General features: G+C 45.8%; 1 protein-coding gene across 1 annotated transcript in view; it reads right to left on the reverse strand.

The window, feature by feature from the left end:
* The window catches only part of LOC121606361 (zinc finger SWIM domain-containing protein 6), a 45,361-nt gene that overhangs the window by 6,563 nt on the left and 18,536 nt on the right, over window positions 1-20,262 (reverse strand). Inside the window, exons 2-10 of the mRNA XM_041936629.1 lie at window positions 14,415-14,771; window positions 12,687-12,835; window positions 10,259-10,409; window positions 8,502-8,681; window positions 7,334-7,504; window positions 7,064-7,210; window positions 6,493-6,639; window positions 5,349-5,609; window positions 4,197-4,332 (exon numbers count right to left, since the gene is read on the reverse strand). Coding sequence (XP_041792563.1) covers window positions 4,197-4,332; window positions 5,349-5,609; window positions 6,493-6,639; window positions 7,064-7,210; window positions 7,334-7,504; window positions 8,502-8,681; window positions 10,259-10,409; window positions 12,687-12,835; window positions 14,415-14,771 — 1,699 coding nt within the window. The remainder of the gene's footprint in view (window positions 1-4,196; window positions 4,333-5,348; window positions 5,610-6,492; window positions 6,640-7,063; window positions 7,211-7,333; window positions 7,505-8,501; window positions 8,682-10,258; window positions 10,410-12,686; window positions 12,836-14,414; window positions 14,772-20,262) is intronic.

A 20,262-nucleotide genomic window follows, 5' to 3' on the forward strand; every position in this document is an offset into this window, starting at 1 on the left:
CAAAGCAGCCCGGTAAAAGCAATGTGATGCTAAATGCCAGTTTCAATTTCAGAGCAAAGTCCATGTGATACTGTTGCCACCTGAGTGAAGGCATGTACAAAAACAGCCTCTTCGTCATCGTGGGTTTTTTTTTCTTTTTTCTTGTTCTTTTTTTTTTGCCCACGAGGGCACAAGCGAGGCTCGTCCCAGCGAGAGAGGAGGTGACAAAAACCCAGTCGAGATGCGTGCGAGTGTGAACGCTGACACTTGGTGTAAAACGGGGAAGTTTGGAAGCCCTAGCAACAGCCGCGTTCACTCCACACACATCTAAAGAGCTGCTAAAAGCTTCCACCACACTGGGGCCTTCTGGAAGATTCCTGGGGTGTAGCAAAGCAAAAAAAAAAAAAAAAAAAGAGCCCTGGGTAAAGATGGAGGCCTCATCAACATTCCTGTCTTTGTTTGGTTTTCACCAGAGACCCAGAGGCCTCCATTGGATAGGAGCTTGAGAGGCCTGGCCTGCTGAAAAATAACCTCCTGAAAATGTTGGGAGGAAAATCCATACTGGGCTATTGTTCCATGGGAAGCAAACAGAAAAAATAAATGATGAAAAAAATCCTAATGGGGCGCTCTGAAGCATTCAATCCGAGCCCAAGTACAGTATCCTCCCAGCTACGTGTGCGCTCTCATGGAGCACCTGCAAAACGGTGTGCGCCGGCCACGAGCGCGATCGTCTCTGTGCAGTAGCATTATGCGAACTCTCAACTCAATGTCAAGTGCGCTTAAAACATCAAATTAAACTCATATTTCTTCACAGCGCCGCCACGGCTGGATATAAACGTGCATTATCAAAGGTATATAAAACACCAACAGAGTGAGCTGGAAGAGGCAATCAATCCCTGCGTGAGGCAGCGAGGGGGCAGCTTTGGTGTCAAACGGGTCCTGTGGCACTGTAGCACCCTGTCACATCTGAGAGGGACACAGCAATGCTTCCCGCTACACAAATATTCAAGGGCGATGGGGCGCAGGGCGTCTGCGAGGGGCCACGGAGGACAGATGCCTCATAACGAGCAGACACAGCGGTTGCAACAACTTGCGGCCGCAGCTTCGGTGCATTGGGAGGATTATTTATGGAACAGTAACTATAGCATGCACACTGAATTGCACATTAACACGCTGAAGTCAACATATGCGAAGAGCAAGCCGCAGAAGAAGTGGAGGAGAAGAACAAAGACGTTGATAAAAAGCAGTCCAGCAAGGTTTTACCTAAATCCTGAGGCCCGCTGGGTTTCTGGTCAGCATCACCATGACTACTGACCCCTCTACCTCATGCTTCTTTCCCCCCTCTGACTGTAAACACCCTTCACTTTCATAATCAATCAAGCACTTCTCTATCAACCAAGTGTCACATCCGCTGGAAGACCTCCACTCTATACACAAACTCAAGTTTGGAAACCTCCACAATGCCTGACGGGGGGATTGAGTCATACACGACCCGAAACGTAAACCCACATTTCAGTTCGCCCCTCTTAAGTGCCTCGGACGCTTGAAATGACGTCTGCTTTGGGTGAGGCCTTGTTTTCCACGCAGCAAGTACCTCATGAAAATGCCTCCGCTGTCAGGTGAAAATCTCAAAATTACAGACTTCTCAGTAATCGAGGAAAACAGGTTTATTTTTAGCTTGACCTCTGCGCATTTCTTTAGCTTTACAATGGGGGAACGAGTGTTATAAGCACCAAAGGTTGCAAGATTTTTCTCTAACTCAGAGGCGTAAGCAATCACCCAGGTGAAACATGAACACACACGAAAATATGCAGCTACACACACTTGCACAACGCATCAGAAATAGTGATTCAATAATGTAACTCGGAATCACTCTCAGGGGCCATTATGACTACTTTTACTTTTGATACTCTAAGTACATTTTCTTGCCAAAATGCATGAGCCTTTACTTAAAATTCCGAATGCAGGAGTATTTTTACAGTGCGGCACGGCTAAGGTAAGTAATTAAAAGATTTCCTCCACTATTGCAACTATGCATTCCCTGCATCTTAACGTGAAGTCTGCAATTTTCATATAAACATTTGCATAATAAAACAATGAAAATATTAAAAAATAATTTCTGTGCAGGAGTACACAGCTTTATAGGCAGCGCTATTTATTCCGAGATTATGGATTATGCAGAGGATCAAAGGTTGTGGATTACGGCAAGGATCTAGATTCATTAGCATTGGAAGATTGGTATCTCATATGGAAATCTCATATGATAACAGGCGGCTGGGACTTGTCTCTTTGGCTTCCAAAGAGTTGCGATAAGGACAGTCTCTGGAGAGGCAGCGAGCCTCTTCTTCTGTGGCTGCAGTCGCATTCTGGGCAGCCTGTGAACCAGTAGGCAGCTCCACTGTTTTTGTGTTGGCCGCTCACACCAAGCCACCGCACGGCATATGCTGCTCTCGCACGCTTTAATTAACCTCATGCACAGTGCATAAACACACACATGCACACGCTTTAAAACACGCCGCTACATCTAGTGGATATGCATTCGCGTATGGAGGCAGTCTAACTTTTCCCGTGCTGGAAGAGGGAATAAAACGCTGGTTTAAGAGCAGCTCTGTGAAGGAGAAGGCAAACAGAGAAAGCAAGCGGAAAGCAGAAAAGTTTGTGTGTGTGTGTGTAGTCTAGCGAGAGAGATAGACTTTCTCGCTCTCTCTCGCTGTATCAATGATAGTGTTATAATGGGTCCATTAAAATAGCCCTGGTTCCTTTACCTCCTCCTCTATATTTAACTGTCCGCCGTCCCGTGGGAGCAGGGAGGTATATGCTATCATATTACACTACGCTACATTACACACATTCATTATGTGCTGAGTAGACACCCCTGGCTCCCAGGAGCACCCATAAGTGGCCATATTATTCTAAATCGCCGGTTTCACACCACAGGAGTGAGGATGGAGGAGGTGAGGGGAGGAAACGGGCAAGGTGACGGGAAGTAGTGAGGGAGGGAGGGGAGGGGCTGACTCAGGGAAAACAGGTCTGGGACGTGTGTTTAGAGGCAAGGAGGGGACACTCAGCTGTTGGGAGGCGCAACCTTGAGGCCACGCGGCCCCTCAATGAGAAAGCCAACCGTGTTGTTTTGGTTCAGTGAGCACGTTATTTCAATTCCTGACGCCGCCTAACTGGTCGAATGCAGGAAAGTGTGAATGATGTGTTTGTTGTCCTTTTGTTCTCTGTTTGTCCGGCTGTGACACATAATGGCGCAAGCCAGGAAAAACTCACTTCTCATCCATTCAGTTTGCCAGTTTTTCAGAGATGGACTCCAAGAAGCCTAGCTTTGTAGAAACACAACAAACATCTTCTCCACACTGCCCTCTCCCTGCTGGCCCTGCGTGTGTGTGTGTGTGTGTGTGTGTGCCTCCTCCTCATTACAGCCACACTAATTACACTCTCATTAATGTAATTAATATTCACTGATCCAGCTCCCACTAGTCACAACATCAAAACACAGCAGCGCAGACTGATTAACACACATACACATGTACACATTGTCCACAGATGAATACACACAGGAGCTTAATATAGAGAGATCACATGGAAAACACACAGTCAGACCCAGGACAGACCCCCAAATAAACACAGACAAAACGCTCTACATTTATACCGGCCCTGTATCTCTGAAATCCTCTGATAATAACCACGATTCGGACGGACTTTAACGGACTAGTGTGCACACAAAAGGAGAGACCGCGACACATTATCTTGTAATGTTTAGCTTAGTTACATCAGTTGGAGACAAACATACAATATCAAACATTTCTACAGGTTTTCAGGTTGGATTCTGGAAAATATGAAAGCTGTGAGCTTGACTGCAAAAGGTACGAAATAAGCAAAGCAAAGTCCACTTCCAGTCAGGTGATTCCAATAAGTCTGGACAGATCTACAATAAGGTTTTCGGTCTCTGCTTTAGAAAAACAGACATATTTTGCGAGTGGCCACCCTCTATTTAAGAGTTTTCCATTGTATTGTTTTAAAAGGCTCCATTAGCCCAAACTCGGGTGGATTTTCTTAAATCCAAGGATCTGCATTTAATTCTACAAATGAAAATCAATAAAATTTGATTTACAAGGTTTTGACATCACTACAACAAAACACACACAAGCACGCATGCACGCACACACACACACACACACACACACACACACACGCACTTAAGAGAGACCTACCGCATGGCTCTCAGTGCAATTTTGTACGCCAGTTCAGCGTCGTGAGGTAGGAGAGAGGTAAAGAGATAGCGGGCGAAGGTGTGCATGGGAACACTCTCTCTGTGGACGATCTCTCCAAGGCCGGAGTACGGACCAGCTGCGCAAAGAAAAACACAGAAAACAACACACACATGAAAAAGGCGGTTTGTAGTGATGGAACAAAGACGTGGAACAAATTCATAAAACATAAATCTGTCTCGTCGGGACAATAAATGTTATGGTGTGGCATTGGAATTTATGGTATATACAGTATAAATAGACATCAAAAAACAAGTGAAATTCTATTGTGCTGTATACTGAGTTGTGCCTTTTCTGCAGCACACTGACGAAAGACTTATCTGGACCATCCCTCCCACCCAGGAAGAGGCAAAGCCACGCGGCATTAAAACAAACTGTGACGTCAAGAAGCCATATGGTCGTGTGTGCAGACTTGGCCTCGCGCTCTCTCCCTTCCCTACCCCCATCTCTTCCCGCACTTCCCCTCGTCTCTGGTGGGTTATTTTAAACCCCAACAGGCTCCTAAGCCACAGACCACATCACACAGTGGCGCGGCTGCAGCCTCCAGGGGCCGCAGCGGCCTCGGAGCCTGGTGCTCTATTAGTAACGGAGCCAGAGGTGGGTGGTCGCGCCGGGGGCCGAGGCAGGGCTGGGGTTTGGGTGGAGACTTGAGGGGAGTTTGACTGGGCAGGGCCCCGTCAGGATGTGCCCCCCCCCCCCCTCCCTTCCTCCTCCTCCTCCTGCCTTTCCCATAACCAAACCTCATTCTGCTCCAGCTCCAGTCCTGTAAATGTACACACTGTTGTGTGTGCACGCATGTGTGTGCTGACACAATGCCCCTGGTGTTACTGTGTAAAGAGCTCATTTTGGTCTGGCCCAGGGCAGCTCAGCCTCTATTTGCACCACAAAATGAAAGGATAATAAATAGTGAGACGGAGTCCAATGTGTTTTTTCCTGTTTTAACAAGAATGTGTAGGTTCTTGGTGTGTGGGAGTAAGAGGAAAGAAAGAGAGGAGGTATGTCCATATATGTGTGTCTGTATGTGTGGAGACCGCTGGGAGACGTAGGGAAATAAAAGGACAAAAAGGGTGAAATATTAATGGTTAGTGCTCTCACCCTCTAGCAGAAAGACGGCCTGTTTGCGGAAGATTTTGACCAGAGAGTCATCCAGTTCCACTTCCTGCAGCTTGGCCAATAGCTGCTCTTCGTTGCGACACACCTTCTCTTGAGCGTACAGCCCGTCGGGCATCACCCGCTGCTGGCCTAAGCCGATCAGAGCCGTCTCCACCGCCAGCGCCACGTACGATTCGCCGTCTCCTAGCAGTCGCTGCACAGGCATTCGCTGGAGCTCTGCTCGGCTTACGACACTGGAGCAGTCTGCGAGGAAGAGGAGGGGAGAGAAAATAGAGGGTAAGACGAGAAGGAAGGGAGATGAAACGAAGGAACTGAGTTGGCATAAAGCGGTGCTCCATGTCTGTGTTATTCTCTGAGGTTTTTGGACACTAGATGAGCCTGTCTCCTATGGAAAACCACTGTGTCAGTCACACAGTAGAGGCCTGAACCCAGCGACCATCCAAAATAAAGATCAACGCCTCAGGAGCATTCCTCTGTTCGCTCCTCTACCTCAGAGGAGAGAGCTATTTCTGTGAGCAGAGGAGGCAATGAGGGACAGAGCGATCGAGGAGCGGAGGAGAAGAGAACATGAGAGGAGGCTTGATAAGACAAGACAAAGAGACTGAAGGTCAATCTGAACTATGCTTTCTAACATCTGCAATCGAATGTAAGTCAAGAAATGAAAAATATTTATTATGCGGCTACAAAGACTAAAAATTACTCTGCTGTTGTCAGCAAGGCCGGCATGTGAGCATAATATACGTATCTTGCCAAGTAAAAATCAATCCCTGAAAATGATGCACAGCATGCTGAAAATCTTAATTTTATAAACATCTATATAAAGCATAAATATACAAATGTTTTGTGTACTTTCATGATTATAGCCTATTTTGTATAATGCTATACTTTTTTTATACTGTTTTGTAAGTGGTAGTTATGTTACCCATGTATACAGTATGTTATTATGCAGCATATGCTCATACATATCATATGCAAAGTATGTGGCACTAAGAAGGCATACACAAGATAAACAGTATGATCTTCTGGGACGTGTGTTGGCTGTCTTCATTGTGTCGCACGCTGCCACAGAAGCAAAGCGATATTCAACTATATATGTGTTTGAGTTTGGGATGCCAGGCAGCAGCACCTGAGAGGTCTAAGCAGGTGTTCGAGCCCTCCTCTCCCACTCGTCCTGACTCTGTCAGGGTGCTGAACAGGGTGCCGATGGGATCCAGGGGGTGGCCCACCCAGCCCTCCATGTTGGTTATGGAGGTGTGGCCTTTATGGAGCAACTCTGAGATAAGACAGAGCAGATAAAGACACAGTTAACCACAATCATGTACTTTGAATTTCCCCCTGCAAAAACTGCTATGAAATGACCTGCACTAGGAAAATGACAATGAAGTGATGAGGGCAATGCACGCAAAATAAACCGGAAAACTGAGGTTATTCCAACATTTGGTCTCTTTGCTAGTGGTTATTAATTACTCCAGCTTCCAAAAGTTGATGATTTAAAAACAAGCTTCACAGCTGGAGGAGTCTGGAGAATTTTCTCCTTCTCTCCTCTATCCACTCTTTTCTTTCCCGTTGATATTATAAGGTATCTATCTATGGGATGGATGTGGGATGGTGGTGTTTGTGTGTATAATTTGTGAGAATGGTTTGCTTGCAAAATTGTATTCTGACAGTAAAACCTGTGCAATAAAAACTAGCTCCACCTTTCTTGTGCCGGCGGAAGTGCTCCAGTTGCCTCTGCTGTTGCCGTCGTAACGTGTTCACCACCGCAATGGCCAGCCGGAGGGCTTCTCTTGGGTAGCCGTGTGAACGCAGGGCATCCACCCTGGCACAGGCCGTTGGGACGTGTTCTGAGGGAAAAAAAACAAGTATTCTCCCATTGGCTGCTGTGCATTCTCAGTCCAACTCAGTGCGTATAAATAACTAATCTGACACACGCGCTCACACATCCACCTACATACACATACACTCACCATGCCACAAGGGCCAGCCGCGTGAGTCAAAGAGGGAGCCCTCCTGGTTGTCATGGTAACAGTAGTTGGCATAGAGGTCACTGGCGATAATGTGCTGGAGGTGTCGGTCCTGCCAGTGCAGGTCGCAGGCCTCGATGGCCCGTGTGAATACAGTCCTGTGGGGGCGCATCTCTGCAGAAGGAAGAGGTGGAGAAGTGAGGAGGAGGTGTGAGAGGACTTCATCGGCTTCACGTGGCGAGAAGACGGCAGGCAAGGCCGAAGGACCCGGCTGCTGGGTTGCCTTTTTTGTCTTAAAAGCCCTTGCATTTTAATAACTATTAATAACATGGTAATTTTTGGTACATTAGCATAATTACTATAAACAAACATAACCATCACCTACACTGCTGACAAGATTGGCAGCCTGTACCAGCTTCTACTCTGTACAAAAATCTGCTGGGGCGTTTTCAGCGAGAGAGCCACTGTTTTCAGCTAAACTGCACAGGGAAAAAAAATCGCTTCCAACAGGTTGATTGTTTTTTTGTTTTTTTTTTTTGATCAGGTTTAGTGAAGCAAAAGGAAAACAAACACATGCAGCATGATCAGGGTTTGTACAGCTTTGCAGGAGGAAAATTCAAGCACTTTTTAAGCACTTTCAAGGTACCTAAATAAAAACTTTCTAGACTTACAAAGGCTTTCGTTTCACATCTAAATTATTACTATAAATACAATTGTGAAAAATAAAGTTTAAAGAATGTCTTAATACCCACAGCAATCAATGTATACTGTTCATTTAACTAGATGTTTATATTAAGATTTAACTGTATGTTTTGATCATGATTATTTAACGTTTAACACCAATTTCAACACCAGGAGGCAACAAACAAATTTTCATTTCAAATATTAAAAGATTATTGGTTTCCATGAGTGATCGTGCAGATTAAACCTTCAATATTCCTCATCTTGAAAACACAGCAGCATTTTCCAAACTTTCCAGACTTTGTACGAACCCTGACTGATGCTTCGGATGAACAGTAATGTTCCACGTGTGTGTGAGACACAGACTTTACTCACGTTGTTTACAAATACCACATGTACTGCAGAACCTCTCACCTTCACAACTCAGAGATTAGAAAGTAAATATGTTTTATGTAAATTGACAGACACACAAAACTTGTCAATCTCTCACCTTGGTTGCCATGGGCACCCTGAGGCAGTGAGTGGGTGAGGTTGGGCAGCTCGTTGCCGTGGTTACCGTCCTCCCAGGGGCAGACGTCCACGCTGTTCCATCTGCGCAGCTGGCGCAGCCACGATGACTTCTGCTCTGGTTTGCAGTGAGGGTTCAGTACGATGCACATCCACAGGGCACCTGGACACACACGCACAGACACACACACACACACACACACACACAAACGCACTTCAGTCAGGTGCCCCGTTTCCTGATGTGTGCAAATGACGGGAGCAGTGAGTCGCACAATGCAGGTAGAGAGCAAGGTTTAAAAAACTCCTAAATACAGTCATCATGCTAGACCGAGAGCTGGAGGCAGTTTTCGAAGATGTGCAGCATTCATAACATTGTTTCTTCTCTTTTAGTGCACATTTTGTATGCTGCCGCCATCTTGCACTGGAATACAAAAGTCTGTGAAAACAGAGAACTTAACTAGTCCCGAGGCAATGCTGACTGCACACACATCATTTTGGAGTAAATTGGAACAAACAGAATATGAAAAGTGGCTACGTCTCTGGGGATGCAAGCACATTCAGGGATTTTACTCTCAAGACTGCTGGAGATATGTAGACTCTACAGTGGGGGTGTGTGTGTGTGATTGTGTGTGTGTGTGATTGTGCTGTGCATATGCGTGTAAAGGCGGAGAGAGTTTGAGAGGAAGGACGAAGACAAGGACAGAGACAGAACATGAAGAAAGAAAAAGAATACAAAAGGTGCAGAACAGAAGGAGAGCAGAAAAAAGGGAAATGAAATGGGAGCGGAGATGATTTGGACGAGGAGACATGGGTGAGGACAAGTGAATGAGGCATGGCTTTGTGTCTGGAGGAGAGGAGTAGCTGCGGCTCAAAGAGGAGAAAGACAAAAGAGGGGGAGAGAGCGAGAGAGAGAGAGAGGGAGAGAGGAGGAGAGAGAGCGGCGCCGAGAGGCAGCATTCACCACACATCAGGGGGAGTGATAAGGACTTGGGAAGAAGGGTTTGAAGTGTGGACTTCAAAGAGACCATGCACACACTTCCAAAAATACGTGGGATTGAAACAGATGAGATCACTGCGCTGTCCTCACAAAGTGCAGAACAAGACCAAAGGGAGAAAAAGAACATCATCATCAACGGCAGCGGCAGCAGCGGCAGCAGCGACATCAACCGAGACATTAGAGGGAAAACAACAAAGACAGGAGACAACAGGACTGCTGTCCTGGTGACGGGCTCGTTGGGTTTGTGGTTTTGCGAGGAAGCGTTTTGCTGTAGGTACAGTACATCTGTCAAAAGAACTACACACTCTATCAAACCAGATGACGGCATGGCGAGCAGCACTCCGTCACATCAACTAAATATATAATGTGAAGCGTTTGAAAACAGTACGGAGGTCATAATATTCGGGGTTTTGATGAGGCGCGATGTGCCGCATTAAACGGCCTGTAATTCACAAAGACGCTCTTGCTGAGCTGCCAAACTTGCGTTCACAGTGAGAGGGAGAGACGGTGCTGTCAGCGACGAGCGCGTGTGTCTGGGAGTGTGTGTCTGTGTGGGCTGTCTTGAACACAAAGGACAAATAAACATGCAGGGGATAGAAATATGCGTGCGTGTACCTGTGTGTCGACGTCTGGGCTCGATCGACCACCTCGCTAAATCTGTCCGTGCCTGTGCATACTGGGTGTGAGATATCTGTGTGTGTGTGTGTGTGTGTGTGTGTGTGTGGTGTGTTTTTCCCCCTCACCTAGCTCGTCCCAGAGCTGTCTGTACTTGTCGGTCATGGTGGTGCCCTGCTGTCTCCACAGCGCCAGCCGAGGGTCGGCCATGAACTGCTCTGTGATCAGTGTTAACATCCTCGCTCCGTTGGAGTCACGCATCTTCAGCATCTCCCTCACCTACAGAAGGAGAGAGGAGGAGACAGGGAGGACGGTTACATATGCACCCACACGTGCGTGTAGCTTCTACAAACAGATACATACAGGACGGATGAAACACAAAACAGTTCTCTCCACTTACAAAGACACACAGAGCTACACTGGACTGCAGTGCTCTTCTGCTTTTCGATGTTCCTCATTAGATTTCTATGGTTATTTATCAATCGGCCAGTCGATTAAACGTTGCTACCCCCGCTATTCGGCACCAGAAATACCAGTCAGTATCATTTTATTAATGTGCACATTTAAATTGTAGGATAGTGTGCAGCATTCACAATGCACGGCGCAAAGTGCGACACATTTCAGCAGCACTTAAAACACAATTTGGTTATTGAGGAAGATGATTAAACGGCCCTTATGATCAATGCAATCATTTTTCAGATGATGTTTAACCTCATAGATTAAACTGTGCACAATTACGACTGTTTTCTTACTTTTTGACAAGCCAGCGAGTCTAATTTGAACATCTCTATTATTTACTATTACGTCCACGTACAGTTTATTTTAAGATGACTGCAGACTGTGTCTTTCTGCTTATGTGCAAACACGGTTCTTTACACACCTCAGATGGCACTTTCTCACAGTTTTTGACTGGCATGCTTTAAAGAGGACTGGCCCATATTTACATTTGCTGTAGTTCTATCTATTTGACAGTTACTGAATGTCTGTGGACAGGTCAGACTGGGCAGCGGTCTTCTATTACTAACAGGCCTGCGTCAAATCATGTTTGCCTGTAAGTGGCACAAACTAGCAAAACTGAGAGCATGTAACCGAAACTATTAATGTTTGCTCAAATCAGTACCGTCCTTGCCTGCTCTCAGATGTTGTTGTAAGTACTTAAGACACCTGTCCTTGCTTTTTTTTTTTTTCCTTTCTTTTATTTTTTTTCAAATCTCAACTTGGAATTTGGAGTGCCATTCAGACTAAATTCATGCAGCTTCACTGAAGAAATATTCTTCAAAACCAGAGGTCGCGAAGAAAATCCATTTACTTACACACAACACAGAGAGCTACCTTGTTCTTTAAGGCTTAATATTTTCAGTTGCCTCATTCTGTTTGGAATAAAGATCCAGACATTTGTCAGCGTTTTGTTGCAAACATTAAAAGAAAGAAAACCTGATTTAAAAAAAAGAATTAATTCAAATAATACAAAAATCTGTGTGGAGAACTGCTTTTACAAAAGACTATTTATAAAACAACCGTTAAGAGGTTTAAACTTTTCATTTATTCATCTCAGGTGCATAACCAGCAGCAGAGTTTTCTCCTTCTTTTCTCTTCACTTTCTCTCAGAGCAAACGTGATCGCAAGAGGGACTCGTTTTAAGTAAACTACAGTGGTCAGCATCTTCCAGCAGCAGGAAACACAACCGCTCTAGGGTGGGTGGGGATATAAAATCCAGGTAAACACTGGTTTAAAACGACCTGCTTCTCTTAAAAACTCTGGGTATTTCTCGGTGAAAAGCCATGAAAACAGTGATTCTTTGATCCTGTAAGATTCATGGAGGTGTGCGCACAAAAGCACGCAAAGTGCGCGCGTGTTTGTCATTCGAGGGCAGCTCAACGTGACTCTCCACGCCATTGTGCGAGTGGACAAGCGTATATATGGCTGTCAGTGGGTGTGTGTGCTGAGAAGGATATAACAGTCATCAAAGAGCATGAAGCCGGGAGACATTCTAAAAGCCGGGCAGGGTGGATGATAATGGCCTTGGCTTGCAGTCTTTACATAGCGCACAACACATTAATGCTGGCCTGGCTGTGCCGCTGTAATACCAGGCAACAGAGAGAACCGCACACCTCTCATGTAATCGTTTAATTGCGGGTACAGAGCAGCACACAGTGCAAGCTCTTCCTCTTTCTACACCTCTTCCTCTCTCGTTGCATTTCCTTTCTGCAATTAGCTCTGGCTCAGAGGCAGCGCGCCTTTTAATGTATGTGCCGATATACGTAAGTTGTTTTGTCTGGGATTGCTTCGAACAGAGACGGCCTCTACTCGTGAGGGAATAGAAAATAATGCAAGCGCACTACAGAGAGGGAGAGGACGTTCATTAGTAGGATGCAGAAGGAAGGATCGGGGTGAGACTGCGTATGTCGGAGATAGACAAGGGCGCCTAAAGGGAGAGGGAGGAACCTGCACAGGCAGCATGAAGTATGTGCTTGTGGCCGCGGCTGGCGTTGGCATGCGTTGTATGTGTGTTGCTATGTTCTGTATGTGGATGAATGAATGCTGCTGCCTCCTAACCTTGCTGAAGAGCAGGTTGAGTTGCTTGCCCGAGCCGTGGTAACCTCCCTGGGACAGGAAGAGCTTGACTTGCTCCTGGACCTGCTCCTCGTCCAGATGCCAGCAGTTCTCATCGTCCACGCTGGCTCCTGCCGTGGGGTCCGGGGCCCCTGCACACACAAACACACACAGATACATACAGATATGTTATATGAGCATTAGGCCATTCATTCATCTCTTCTCCTGATATGTTGTATCCTGACTAAGGTTGCATATTGTCCAGCTTCAACCTCGACTTTTCTACATTTTATTGTTACCGATCACAGTTTGAACCTCATTCTGAACTAAAAGGGCAACCATTAACAATGTTTCAGTATTTCTGACATTTTATATGATTATTTGAGAAAATGTGAAAAAATTACTGTCAGTTTAATTGATAATGAAAATAATCACTAGTCGCAGCCCGAATGAAATGTTACTTCCGAAGCTGTTTAATCTAATGGTCGCTATGTGCAGTAACGTGCTACATTCACCGATGACATCAGTGTTTTTCAGCCTTTAATAAACGGTTTTGAGCACACTGACAATGCAAGTGGGAACAATTTTAGAAGCAAACATCTCAGTCGTTTCATCGCAACACTTTAAAAACAGGCTGCAGTAGCAGTTTGACATCAACAACATTAATGTGACATCGTAGTCGACCTTCTTCCATTAAAACTATCCTCAGTTATTTTGCACCACATTCAGGTGTATCTTGCAAAATCAGCCCAATGCAAAACAAATGATCAATTAGTCGTGACAGAAAGTAATATCGTAACGTCCCTTCAAACGTTTAATCTAAACACTGACGCATCAAGTCGTTGCAACAATGAAACGCGCTGATTTTGTAGCCTCATATTATGAGGGCAGTGCAGCCTGTGCCTGTTTCCTTCATTCAGCTGAGAAAAAAGATGTGAAAAAGTAAAAACACAAGCATGTGCACCTGAACGCTGTCGCTCAAACAGATGAACTGAATAGAAGTAATTCAGTTAGATGCTTTAATCCGAATGGCACGTTTCAGTTTTTATAGAATTATTGATGGAAGGGCGACAAATCAATAAACTGACATAAACAAAAAAAAAACCTGCTTTTCATCACAGCACTCTTGTGATGAAAATCTCTCTCATTCTCCATTTATTTCTGTCTTCTGTTCCCAGAAGTCTCTGTCTCTGTCGTTCTTCCCATTTCTCACGTCTCGCTCTTCTTCGAAATAAAAAAAAGTTTGTTTCCTGAATGCCTCTGGTTCGGACTTCCTTTTCGCCCTCTTTATCACTACTTAAAAACCAGTTTGACATTGACGTCCTCCTCTTCACGCTGTTCCCTGTTTTTGCTGGTGCCGCTTCCACACCTTCGGTTCCTCCTTCTTTTATTGAGGTAAGCAGCAAGCACAGTATTGATAACAAGAGATATGCACCTTTCTTTATCTCTCTGCTAACCTCTTCGTCTCTGTCTCTGTATCCTTCTCGCTCTCTCAGAGGTAAATAACAGGTCTATAGTGTTGATTAGAGGCACACAGTCTCTCCTTTACTGCCTGGATCTCACTAATGAGTAACATTGATCCTGCCACGCTTTACCTTCATCAGGCAGTCAATACATGTATGTACGCAGCGGCAGGAACACACAAATGTACACACACACCTGCATGATCACGTGGTCATAAACATGCCCTCTACCATCTCCACACTCACTGACACACACACATTCCCTCACCGTGGACCTGGTTGATCTCCGAGTTCTGCGACAGAATCTCATCTGCCAGTTTCTGCGCGGTAGGCAACACTTCGGTGTGGTGGACTGAAATCAGATACTGGACAAACTTCTGCAGCTGGTCCCTGCTCATCTGGAACAGGGTTTCCGAGATGGGCAGGTGCAGTTTGACCTGCTCGGGCTTCCGTACTCTGTAAAGCGACAGCGCCACTACATGGGCGCAGTAGAAGATGTCCTTGTTGCCGCAGGTGCACGTTACCGCCGTGATCTTGCAGCGGTCGAAGCTGACGCTGACGCTGCAGACGAGCTCTGGGGATGAGGGCGTGGCGGGGTCCGTCACTGTGCCGCTGAGGTGGAAACCTGAAAGAGTGAGAACGGAAAGAGAGAATTATTAATGACAATGCATGTGGACGTATCCCTCTGCTCTGCCTTTAAAATAAAGCGGAAACGATTACTCAGAAAATCCATCTGCAACAACTTTGATGATCGATTTGGATCATTTATAAAGCAGAAACACCAAACATTTAATTGGTTCCGGCCTCTCAAGTGTCAACATTTGCTGCTTTTCTTTGTCTTATATGGTAGTTAATTGAATATCTTTGGGCTTCAGTTTGTCTGGACATCACCAAGGGCTCTGAACAGTTTACGGAACAAACAAATGATTAATCTGTCAAGAAAATAGTCTTCAGACTAAATGATAATGCAAACAATTCTTACATAATTCAATTGTTTTGCTCATTTAGTAATGAACTAATACAGCTATTTTAGATCATTAGTCTCATCCCCAGCAACTCAGATTATTGAGATCTGAGGTTTAACCAACAATCATTTAGCAAGACCGAGATAAGATCGGGCGTCTATCGTCTCCACACAGAGCCAGCAGCAGGACAATTTATTGAAGGTGCCCTTTAGCAAATGACATTATTGAGTAAATCTCTTTAAGAAAGAATGCACTCAAGATGGAGTTGAACAATTACATGAAACAGACTCAGGTGGTCACCTGCCAATGCCCCCATGTTTTCTTATCATGACAGCATGATCGGGACCAGCTGTTATGACTCTGAGTGAGAGGGAAAGAGCCGAACAGAAATCTAGATGCAGGGAGTCAGATCGGAGATCGGCTGCAAGAGGAACTGAGATAGATACGAGGAAGTGAGCGGCGAGTGCGGCTGTTACAGTATGAATTATACAGCCTCTTGTTCGAATATAATGTTTGATCTTATCCTGACTGCGCTATCCGGAGGCGCGGCTAGTCATTATGCAAGGATGAATATGAATGAGCAGGGCGGGGTCCCCGGCAGCGGCCTAAAACACACACTGATGAGCATATGAAAGAGACACACATGTACGCACACACCGAGCCGCAGCGTGAGATCATGCATTTATTAATAATGGGAGTGGTTAGAGGAGACAGAGAGTAGCTTATGAATGCATTTATGTGCTCAGGAGAGGCCTCTGAAATGCATGCGGACCAGGCAAAGGCATACATCTCTTAAATATGTTTATCAAAGGGCTGAGCACTTGCATTGCTGTGATATCAAGCATGTATTAACGCAGATATCAAAGCGTTTTCTGGGCCTCCACGTTTGGTAGGAAGGGAGGGGCAGGGGTTGAATATTTCATAGGCTATAGAGGGGTGAGGGATACACAAGCAAGCGGAACAGAGGTGGGGTCAAAGCAGCTCTCCTTCTTCCCTGATGGTTAAGAGGTGCACAAGAAGGAGGGTGAAGAAGAAGAAAGGGAGAGACGGAGGTAAACAGGGTTGCAACCCTTGCCTATAGTGCGAGCTACGCCCTCAGGATGGATATAAAAATAAAATAAGCTGCTCATAGAGGCCTTTTATTTCTCCTCTGTCGTCTCCCTACAGCTGTTTGTCATGAAACCCATTTAAATAGCTTCTACGTGAGTGAGGCTGAGGCCTAACGCAAATATATACATCCAAAATTCAAAAAGCTCCATTAGCGGGGATCTTGCAAACCTGCTAAACTGCACGAGCATCAAAACAGAAATAGCAATGTTTTGTTATTGTATTGCAGAACTAAGAAGGGTTGGCTGCAAATGTCTAACAGCGCAGAAACTCCAGAACATTGCCATGGAGATATGCTTTTCCATTCTGAAAGCCAGCTGGCAGAGGAAGTACATGTTCGTTAACAATATCCACAGAAGAGGGGTGTGGATCGAATATGGCAGCCACTTGCATCTGCAGTGATCAAAGCCTATACGTCTACAGCTGCGAGAGAGAGGGAGAGACACACTGAGTCACTCTTAAACGAGACAAAAAGGTTTACATGGTGCAGCTGGTTGCAGAATGGAGAGCTAACTTACTTAGCTGAGTAACAACATACAAATGAGCAATGGCTTTTAATACTTGCTGATACATGTAGTGTGTGTGTGTGTGTGTGTGTGTGTGTGTGTGTGTGTGTGTGTGTGTGCGTGTGTGTGTGTGACACGAGCTTATGTTTCAAGAGTGGCCCCTGGTCCAGAGAGCGGAGAGAAAAAGAGAACATCAAAAACATGTGGGATTGAGAGAGCTCAAAGAAAAATCAACCTCTGATACAAACACACTCACACACACACACACACACACACACACAGACACACAGACACACACACACTCACACACACACACATATCAGACTGTCGTAAAAGCAGCTGCACTTTCTTTTGCAAATGTTTTTTCTTTTTTCCCCCCACAGGGAAAATTAACAGGGATACTTTTTTCTTATTTAAAACACATGGAGTATGAAAAACTAAATAGCGATAAAAGACGTATCCTTGTTAGAAAAAAAAAAACCTCTGCTGTGTTTCCCTTCGCCTTAATGGACACTCTCACTCTCTCGCCTTCCAGGCCCTTTTCATGCGTCCCTCCCTCCATCCACATTCCCACAGCTCTTTCGCTCTCACTCTCTGACAGATGGGTAGGTAATGAGTTTCGCCTTTCCCCGTCCAATCGTCTGGGCACCAAAAACTGCCCCCCACGCCAGAAATGCCCTTTTAATTTAGCCAAGCACTGAGTACAGGGATATTACTGTTTAGGTACACACACGCACACACACATAAGCACGCACGCACACACACCTCCCATGACTCCTGGTTGGGTGGGTATGAAACCTTCAATGTCTCATGTGCTAGCTATTAAAGAGCCTGGTTTCCCCCTCACCCGGTCCATCTAGCTCCCCTCCCCGAGTGGTGCTCAGGGCTCTTTTCTGTGCATGTTCAAGAGGCCAGGGTTGGCTTTCAAAGTAACCATGGCGGCCATTTTTAGAACAAGGCCTCTGTGAGGTTGCCCTAGAAACCCCTTCTGACCGCCCTGGTGAAATCACACTTGGCCTGAAGAGCTGTGGAAGGCAGCGAGAACAGTGTGTGAAAGAGAGAGCGAGAATTAGTGTATGTATATATATGTTCAAATCCCACAAAGGCCTGCAGACCACCCACTCTCTTTGGGGGACCCACATCAAAGCATTCCCCCAAATAACCCTTTGCTCTATCTTTCTCTCTGGTTTTGAAGTTGTGTGAGCGCCGATAAGCCAGCATGCGCTCTCTTGACCAGCTAGGACCACTTCTGTTTCTTCAACAACAAGGGGCCCCCAGAAATACCGGACTCCTGCTCTTATTTCAACTAGGAAACTCACAGACCAAGACCTGCAACTCCTTCAACATGCGTCTGCTGCGGCGGAAGAATACTGCCTTTATACGCTCCCTATAAAACAGGATTTAGCTTCCCACATGAAGGCGGGCGGCGGGTATCGAGGCCGGGCCTCAAAGGTCTGCTTGCCTAAGCACAAAAGTGCTCAGTGTTTCAAAATCCCTGAAGTAAATTAGATTGAGCAACATACATATATTTCCGCAATCAAATTAAGATTCCAAGTCAATGAAGAAAATTCAGGCCCAGCAGTGGGAAGGTCATTACGTTTATTGGCTGAATTGGTTCGTGAGTGACTGTCACCTAAATCTAATATGGCACCACGCAGTTCAGACAGCACACATTGTATTTGTGCGTGGGTTCGTGTGAGAAAGGGAGAGAGAGAGAGAGATCGTGAATACATGATCGATTCCAGCGCGAGAAATAAGATGAAACAAATGGGCTGGCGTGAAAGCAAGTCAACAAAAGCAAAGAGGGAGGAACAGAGAAAGCAAACAGATATTTAAGGCCCATTCGCCTGCGCTGATTCACTTTAGCCTTGCACATTAATCAAATTACCTCATGAGCTTCAGACAGAGAGCAACACCTAAATCCGTCTCTGCCCTGCTGGAGCTGCTCTGATCCAGGGGGGGGCACCTGCAGTAGTTGGAGCTTTAACATGGGATCCTACTCTGTGTGGACCAAAGATAGCCTGCTAAGGCCTGACTGAGCGAAGGCTGCTGGACTGGAATCCAATCCGTTTGGTTGGATTGAACTGAGAGGCCCTACTGAAAGGAGATCTGAACCACAACTGAAGAAAAGCAAGGCCCTGCAGCAGGTCGAGGAAGGGTCAAGAACTGCTGGGCAACCCCCACCTCTAGCACTACCTCCATCCCACCCACAGCTAAAGGAGCATTTCCTTCATTGCGGCTCCTTGAACTGGCCCAATTAATAAGGCTGCTAAGATAAATACAAGGCTTTTCAGCATCGTAGAGGGTCTGTGTCTATGTGAGTAACAATGAGTACATGCGTGTGTGGTCCTATAAGGAAGCACCCATACGGGGACTATAAACAGAGATCAATGCTATTCTGCAGGAGACCTTGCTCCAGGCGTGTGTGTGCATGTGTGTCCTAGGTGTGGGACGGGCTGGAATAACACAGCTGAGCTCCAGGAGCGGCCGTATTTATGCCTTAAACCCTCTGTTAGACCAAAAAGCCTTTTTCTCCCCGGGTGTGTTTTCAACACCCGCACATCCACACACACACACACACACACACACACACACACACACACAACATAGTCGTACTATCTCGCAGTCTGAAAGCTTATCCCGACAGACACAAACGAGCATAAATTAATGTTTTGAGATATTCTATGAATTTCAATGCTTTTACTTCCGCTCGAGATTCTGACAGCAAAAATCTGCATGCTAATCATCGGGATGGGAGGGAAAGAATATCTGTATGTGTGTGTGTGTATGTGTGTGCATTGACGGCTGTGTGGGTGATTGGAGTTGTCATCAGCTGGCGGTTGAAATGACAGTCGACTACTGGGATGCTGCCACTTAGGTGCCATGCGGTACATCAGGAATGACTTGCAATTTTCTAACTATCACTTTCAAAATGGATTCTAATTTAGCCGGATCGGGCCTGTCAGAGCAGAGCTGGTGTTACCGCTCTGCTGACTGATCCCAAAGGTTGCCGCTCAGAAGGCTGACCTGTACAGAAAAGACAGTGAAGCCTCTGTTCGGGGACGTGATCGACACAAGACAAAAAAAAGATAAAGTGGTGAGAAAATGAGTTCTGTTAGTAACAGATGGAAGACCTGATTGGAAAAAACCTGAAATTCAGGGGGAGAAAAATCTTAGCGCATGGATCTTTTTCAAGATTCTGCTAAAGGAATGGTTTGATGTTCTGGGAAAGTTGCTTTTCACATTCAAGATGAGAGTTAAATGAGAAGATTGCTACCACTGTCATGTCTTTACAGTAAATATGAAGCTGGAGCCAGCCTCTGGTTAGCTTAGCTTAGCACAAAGACTGGGAGCAGGGGGAAAGAGCTAGCCCGCTTCCGTCCAAAGGTAACAAACTCTGCCTACCAGCGCCTGTAATACAAAGTTGAGTTTTACGTTCCAGACTATTCAGACTAGACTCCTGCAGCCCAGGAGCAGCGACTTCCTGGTCTCCCTGCTGGTAGGTAGATCTCGTCGCCTTTGGACAAACACAGGCTAC

Source organism: Chelmon rostratus, chromosome 5 (assembly GCF_017976325.1).
Source record: "Chelmon rostratus isolate fCheRos1 chromosome 5, fCheRos1.pri, whole genome shotgun sequence".
Lineage (NCBI taxonomy): Eukaryota > Metazoa > Chordata > Actinopteri > Chaetodontiformes > Chaetodontidae > Chelmon > Chelmon rostratus.